Source organism: Mercenaria mercenaria, chromosome 12 (genome assembly GCF_021730395.1).
Source record: "Mercenaria mercenaria strain notata chromosome 12, MADL_Memer_1, whole genome shotgun sequence".
Classification (NCBI taxonomy): domain Eukaryota; kingdom Metazoa; phylum Mollusca; class Bivalvia; order Venerida; family Veneridae; genus Mercenaria; species Mercenaria mercenaria.
The window spans coordinates 19,001,532-19,009,434 of NC_069372.1; the positions used below are offsets into that span (position 1 = coordinate 19,001,532).

General features: G+C 36.4%; 1 protein-coding gene across 1 annotated transcript; it reads right to left on the reverse strand.

Annotated features, from left to right (window-relative positions):
• Positions 1-5,486: 5,486 nt before the first annotated feature.
• On the reverse strand, positions 5,487-7,595 carry LOC123534426 (NXPE family member 3-like). The gene is made up of 2 exons (XM_045316670.2): positions 7,417-7,595; positions 5,487-7,225 (listed from the first exon to the last, which is right to left on the reverse strand). Exon 2 carries the CDS (start codon positions 7,199-7,201, stop codon positions 5,537-5,539), a length of 1,665 nt encoding a protein of 554 aa, XP_045172605.2. The 5' UTR covers positions 7,202-7,225; positions 7,417-7,595; the 3' UTR covers positions 5,487-5,536.
• Between the last annotated feature and the right edge of the window lie 308 nt (positions 7,596-7,903).

A 7,903-nucleotide genomic window follows, 5' to 3' on the forward strand; every position in this document is an offset into this window, starting at 1 on the left:
AATTTATGCAATGAACAAAATATTTGGATATGCTTACATTTAAAATAATATTAGTAAGCCATCAATATGTGTTTGAGAAATCATATTTCAGAGTTTATGGAAAGAAACGCTCATCAAAATCTTTCTGGCGCACTGAAAACGAAAGGAAATTTTCCACGTCATGTCCGACAAAATTGCTTTCTTTTCCGCACTTTGATTTCTTTCCTGTATAAGGATCTTACATGCCTGCCTGTGTAAGTCGGGGTTTTCCCTTCCCGAGGGACAGTGTGGAATGAAAAATCGAGCGTTAGCGAGGTTTTTTATCCATGCTGTCCCGAGGTTAGGGAAAACAGCTGTCTTACACAGACGGTCATGTTAGATCATTTTTCTTGCCTATCATCGTAGAGACAAATAGATTGGGGTATTTCCTGACATTATTATGAAGTTTATGACGTCACAATGGTACCAGTACTATGTGACGTCACCTTAGTGCACGCTATTTTAGACAAGGTTTTTCCCTAGGGAAAGACAGGAATATCTATCCTCGGCGCGTGCTCAGATAAATGCATACTATCCCCGCTAGGTAGGCAAGAACCTTTTTTCATCTAGGAAACATTTTTTTCTCGTTTGTGTTTTTAAATCTGATGCTATTATTACGGGCCAGGTTAGACATTAAAAAATAAAAATTTGAAATTTTGCAAATCGAAAGGAAAAAATCGTGATTTACGACATACGTTGTACTGACAAAAAGTCATCACCACATGCGCGGAGAACAATATGTTACACGTTATAATTTTCAGCTTAGGGAAATTAGTAATCTCTTTTATACATGTTCATGCATATAATACGACCATTAATGGAGATATGTAAATCTAGAAATGAGGTAAAGATATTTGCATTACTTTATTTAACTTAAGGCGTAGGAGCAAAATACAGATTATCCATGTTTAATATATCATCCAGATAGCGCGTTAAGAGCTGTTAAAGGTATTGTCGACATTTTCCTGCGCATCTGGCGTTAAGCTTTGCATAATATCTCTTTCATAGTGATATGCAAAGAAGTCTGCGATAAGCCGGGAATAATTAGTGTCTTTGGTAATGCCAACAACCTATCGGAAAACAGCATTTCCAAAACTGAAAGAAGTGCTACCTTAGCATTCCGTGTCCAGGGTCTTGTATTTTATCTTTCGGACTCTCTGCACTACTGCTAAAAGGTCCTAGGGAAAAAAATAAGATTTGTACCAAGGGGCGTACCTGGGCATACGCCTATACGCATGTGCGTACAATTCAAATTCGGCACCGTGGAAATGAAAAAGCTTAAAATTCTAAAAATGCAATAAAATGAAAAGCCTAAGGAGGTTATGTGGCTATTTAAAATTCTTCATTTGAATAATATCATCTAAATGAGACTAACAAATTCGTTTTCGAAATATTAGACTGATTTGTCTTTTGTAATTAATCGTGAATATAGAAAAACATAAAAGGTAAGTGTAGATTTCCTGGAGGCATATAGCACAGCAAACACAGCTAGGGACACAGATCGCCAAATAGGCCTGCCACAAATATAATAGATACACGCACGCAAGCATGCACGCAAGCATAAGTACACACACTGACATCGGGGACAAAACAAAGGGATAAAGAAAATCATTGGGCACTGCCCAGGAAGGGCCAATGGCAACACATTCGAACAATACATTTATTCATATATTTCTTCTTTCTAAATCATAAATTGCTTACAAACAAGCAATTTTTCAGATGAAAGCTGTTCTTACTGACAGTGATTTTTTTCTGTATATCATATCTAAGTTTGCAGTTTGAATTGTCATGATCATCAATTTTTATCATTGGACTCAGTATTATTGTAACCAATAGCGCAAAAATGAACAAACCGCGAATAGTTGGTACGGACATAACAGGAAGTACGACAGTCCAAAACAAGCTTTGTTCCGACTACAATGGTTTCCTATCAAAACTTGAATTGAATTTAAGAACGGTGTCATGTTTAATTTTTCAATCGGCCAAGTTTCATCTTACATGACTGAATTATTATCGGAAAAAGCAGCAAGACGTAGTTTAAGGTTTCAGACTCTGTTACAGGTTTGTACGATGTACCATTTAACACACGTGAAACATTTGGTGACAGAAGTTTTCATACTGTAGGGCCGACACTATGGTACAAACTACCAGTAGAGGTGAACAAACTACCAGTAGAGATGAGAAATTCTGATACGGTAGACACTTTTAAGAAAAAAGCTCAAAACACAGTTTTAGAAGCTTTGAATCATGGTTTTGATTATTTTTCTGTTGGTGGACTGAATATGGTAGAAACGCTGAGTATACTCTATTATGTAGTTTGATCGGCGTATGTTTAATACGCAGTGTTGTTATTTGCACTGTGTAGTAATTTTGTCAAATATGTCGTGTTTCATTGTTTGATACCATTATGTATAACGTTTTATCGTATTTTTCTTATTTTTTATTCAATGTACAAGGCCAGTGAATATATTATGTGTAAAATTAGGCATTTAATCAAATAAAGCAGTTTCAGTTTCAGTTTACTAACAATAGGTGTCTATAATATTTATATTAATCTTTTCAAATATCGTGTATTTTTAATAGAATTTGTAAAGGCCGCGTCATATGATCTTGGTTACACATGTGTAGATTGTGCATCCTTTTGTTAAAATTTTCTATAGACGAAATTTCGCATAGATAAGTCTTACAAGAACCAAAATCTAAAGTAGAAACATTTGAATAATTGTATTAATGGCATGAAATATATGCAGGTAAACGCTGAAACGTTTAGAACGTTTAGTGTAAGATGATTAATTAAAAGTAAACAAGCAATATTTAACAAGTTCGTGTTTTTATCTCAAAAGAACTAAACAGCTTTTACCTGTGTTTAATGTTAGAAGGAAAACCACGGGTGCCTCCTTCGGACATACTGGTACCCGGATAAAGCCATGAAGTGTTCACAAAGCTAGTTTAATGACTTACTCTAATACAAAAATAGACACCTTGTGCGGGGTTTCGAACATACAAAGATACGAGCCGATACAAGCTACAGGCCCTATCTCAAAGGTATACAAGATCCGAATTTTACATTTGAAAATATGAACAATAACTTCATAATTGAGCCGTGCCATGGGAAAACCAACATAGTGGGTATGCGACCAGCATGGATCCAGACCAGCCTGCGCATCCGCGCAGTCTGTTCAGGATCCATGCTGTTCGCTAACAGTTTCTCCAATTCCAATAGGCTTTAAAAGCGAACAGCATGGATCCTGACCAGACTGCGCGGAGGCGCAGGCTGGTCTGGATCCATGCTGGTCGCACACCCACTATGTTGGTTTTCCCATGGCACGGCTCATATAGTTTATGTAAACATACAATTAACAATGCTATGCAAAAGGTTCAACATAAGACAAAACGCATGTAAAGCTAAACACAGTATAAATATTTATAGCTAGTACAAAAAGTCTAGCCAATGATTTACATTTTATATACATGTATACTAACTGGGTGTTTTGTATCTAGAGCCCCATTTCACGGAATCGCTTTGCCACAAACTCCAAGTTGCGACACTATGTCGAAAAAGAAAAAAAATCTATTGTGGATATCATGTGAGGAAACCATCCAGTTGGCTTACGGAAGGTCGGTGGTTCTACCTAAGTGGTCGCCAGTGATGAAATAATGCACGGAGGGGCACCTGAAGTCTTCACCATCAAAGCGAGAAAGTTCCTATGACCTAAATTTGTGTCGGCGCGTCGTTATACCCAACAAATCTATTGTGCATGCAAGTTCTTACGGCAACGACCGAGCGCTCGTGTTCTACAAACATACCAGTATAACATTATGTATGTCCACTGCACGTCGATGCACTCAATTTGGGCATGTCTGAAAATTGCGGATGCAGAAGTCATGGATGAAATTTAACATTGACGAAGATTTCAAAAAATCTAGTGTGTCCTTTAATGTGTGAGTATTGCCTATGCAATTTCCACAATTGTAGAGGATATCAAATAAACATAAACCACATTGAATAAATAAATATATAATGATAAAAACGGCTTTGCACACGGTTCGAATATGCGTTGTGTTCACATGTGTAGCATTTTGAATTAGGTTTAGATACAGTTACCCTAACAGACACATTGTTAGGTCCCTTTGGCGATACACCTTATGCATGCTCGGGTCTTGGCAGTTGATCAAAAATATATCATAGAATGACACAGTGTTTCAGTGACGCAAATATTTTGAAACATAACTATATATCTACTGTTACTATTGATATAAAGGTTTTTGGTCCTGGAGTGTATTGTATAGCGCAATTCACAAAACTCTGATTTTCAACATTCTAAGTCTGGCATACTTCATTTTGTTATTTATCGTTGTATCGAAGAAATTCAAGGAAAAATCTACGAAACAGTTAAGGTCTTAGATAAGATTATTAATGAATACTAGCACGGGCCAAGTATCGTGCCAGAGCGATACAGCTATTGAAGCACAAACTTATCAGAGTAAAGTTAATAAGACTCTATACTAAAAATGGTTATATTCCGCAAAATATCCAGGGCTGCTCCAGTTGCAGTTTTAGACACCCTCACGATCCCTGCCAGTAAGCATGAGCGGTGTGATAAACTATGAAGTTAAATGATTACTTTTGTAATATGTTATACAAATGTGACAAGCAAAATATATTAAAGCTGGAATATAGCAAGAGAACGCATTTTTGCCGAAAACATTTCAACATTTTCAAGGGGAGGCCCCAAAAACCCAATTCGCCGAGATAAAGACCCCCTCCCTCACCTACCCCACACTCGCAGCAATTCTGCTTGGTTCGTAGCTTATATCTGGCATCCAGTTCAAAATTGTCCAGGTATGCCCTTGCAGTAGTAAAAATCCTTTATCATGATAGAAAATTAGTTTAAATTACGCATTTCTCTAGTCCGAGTTATAGTATTTTTTTCTTTCAAACAGTTTGTCTTTAATTGGATTATGCGGTAGAGTTTAATACAAAGTTAAATAGGAAGTCCAATATATATAAATCAACAAAGACATGCATGTTCCTATTGTGATTGTCAATCAACATACAGATAAACCTCCTGGCTGCGTCATACCAAAGACGTAAAAATAGCTTCCTGGCTTGGCGCTCATCATTAAGTGGTGGTGCTAGGATATGTCAATCCGGTGTCAGTAAAATGTTACTGGATAGGGTATCATGTCACGTGTCCAGTGAGTCAGTACTAGAAAGTTTGGCATTGTGCTCACTGCTACAAGTAGACACCGTCTATACACGTTTATATGACTGAACAATTGTTGAAAAAGACGTTAAATCCAAACATTCGCGCGCGCACACACACACCACACATGCACACACACGCACTCGTACACATATAAATCTTAAACTAAATGGTCTGAAACCGTTTTGCTTCAGGTAAATGTTAAAACATATAAAGAACTAGCTTGGTAAGTTGCAACGGGTAACCCACAAGATTTTCACAGGAAAAATTGACACTTTTATTGTTGTACAAATAAAAACAAATTATAAATATTAGCAAATAAAAGACATAAACTGATGTATTTGGCTTTTTAAGGCGTCACCATGTGGATGAACGTCTTGGACATTATGTGCTACTCCTATCTCCCATATATTCAAATAAGTTACCTTATCCATTACATCAACAAATTCCTCTTTCAAAATCTTCTTATAAAGGAGGGAAATTTGAGGATCCCACCATTTTGCATTCGCAATGCATGCAGATGGACCTTTGAAAAACACTTTTGCGGACGGTTTTGTTATAAAGAAACGTTTTAATGATTCAACTAAATGCCGCACTCGTTCGCGATACTTTTCAGGTGGGAACGCTGTGAAATGGGTATGATAGTTTAAAAGCACAATTATTGAACTGTCAGATATATTGTCTGCTGTTATTGAATCAAGTATCTGTGGAAATGACAAAATATTGTTAATAGGAATTTTATCACCTGAAAAGTGCAACGGCATCGCCTGTTTTCTGTAAATAATAGTAATACCGTGATTTGTAAATGTATTGCGACCATGGTAAGTTTCAAAATTAGGTCCAAATGTTAATCCTTTGCCTATAGTGCTATCGAAGTCTAGAATGTCTTTTAAAAAGAAATTAACGTATTGCCTTACAGTTGAGTCACCTAGCATAATTAAAGTTTTATTTCTAAGACATGATCGATAACTTTTCACTGTATGCATAAGAGCTGTATGGCAATTTGCTGGTTCCCAGTGTCTCTTCAGATAATATCCGGTAGGAGAAGGCTCTGTCCAAGACATCGACGGAGTTTGTTCACGACAAGATTCAGTCGTATTCCTGGGTGACTTGGAGCGGACATTCACTGTCATTGGTTCCTTAAACATTCCGTGTCCCGGATCTTGAATTTTATCTTTTGGACTCTCTGCACTACTGTTAAAAGGTCCTAGGGAGAAGAAATTAAGATCTGTACAACGAAACGTGTGACGAGTTGGATGTCCACAAAACCAAGACATCCCGCCATTCAATGTCGTAAAATTGCATAATTGAGAACTACCGTATATAAAATTGTTCGTATTACACGGTGTCAATTCCGTCACATTTTTGTCAACGAAAATAGCTCGTAACCCATAGGGCTGTCTAAGAGTATAAACAATGTTTCCATATTTCTTAAGAGCTTTATATCTTAGACATGTGTTCTCAGCTGTAGAGACCAACCTAACATATATTTTTGTTCTTCCTTTCCAGAAAACTCGTATCATACCGGTGTAGGAACCATTTCCATGATCTATCACTTTTCCAGGAACTCGTCCATCACCACTGGGCTGATTAGCCCATACAAAAATGATGTCCCCGCCTCTTGACTTTTTAACGTTCTTTTTATTGAATGTTTCAATATTTACAACTATGTTGCTAGTTCCTTGTACAACTTCTGATGAAGCTCTCGAGAAAGCCGTGCTAGTCATGGAGTACTTGTTTGACGTCTGAATTCCCCGGCAAAATGCTGGAAGAATGATTTGTGGACTTCCAGAGTTGTTATCAACCAGATCTCTAGATTTTATACTGCCTTCAGTCAAATATTGGTAATTTATAATGTATGCTATCATAAAACAAGCATTTAGGAAAATTATAAATCCAAGTGTCTTTTGACGTTTTAAAAATGCCAAAGTGCCACTAGGTGCAATTTGTAATCCTGTACTTGTATTCTGCTCCATTTTTAAGAATTCTGATGAGGCAAACTGTAATAAGAAACAAAACAGTAAAGTATTCTTGCGGAGTAATAGAATTATCAGCTAATCATAATTAAAGCTTTGAACCAGCTGCTCACTGAGGATTATCTAAATTGTCATTAAAGCAATACATTTATAAGACATGTCGCAGCGATTGCCTTGTTTGTCTGAATGATGAACTATATGAAGTGTGTACATACCTGGTGACATATAAGCTGTTCATAATGCTAATGCTGTACACGATGTAGTATTTTATGTGACAACTATAACACTAATACACGACTGTATAAACAAATATATTTTATCTCATTTGAGATGGATTTATGACTGTCATAATGAATGTAAAGAGTTATATCTTAATTAATAATTCTATTAATAGCCCGCAAAGGTTGTCAAGATGTCCGGATGTTACAAATGTGAATTGCACATGCGCATACTCTCTGAATGTTTAAAAATACCGATTCCGGTCAATGAATTCTGTATTCATACATTCAGTATATCAAACAATACAAGTGTTAGAAGTTGATAAATGCAAAACTGTCATGAAATATATATCTATTTATTTCTCTGATATAATATATCTTATTTTTCTATCAAAAGGGCACATAGGAATGGTCCCTGATGTATGGAAAGTTTAAAAGTTAATGGCAACATGTGAAATAGCTTGTTTTCATTACGTGGATGTCA

Excerpts from the sequence above, each read along its gene's own strand:
- LOC123534426 (XM_045316670.2), bottom strand. The coding sequence starts at position 7,201 with ATGGAGCAGAATACAAGTACAGGATTACAAATTGCACCTAGTGGCACT.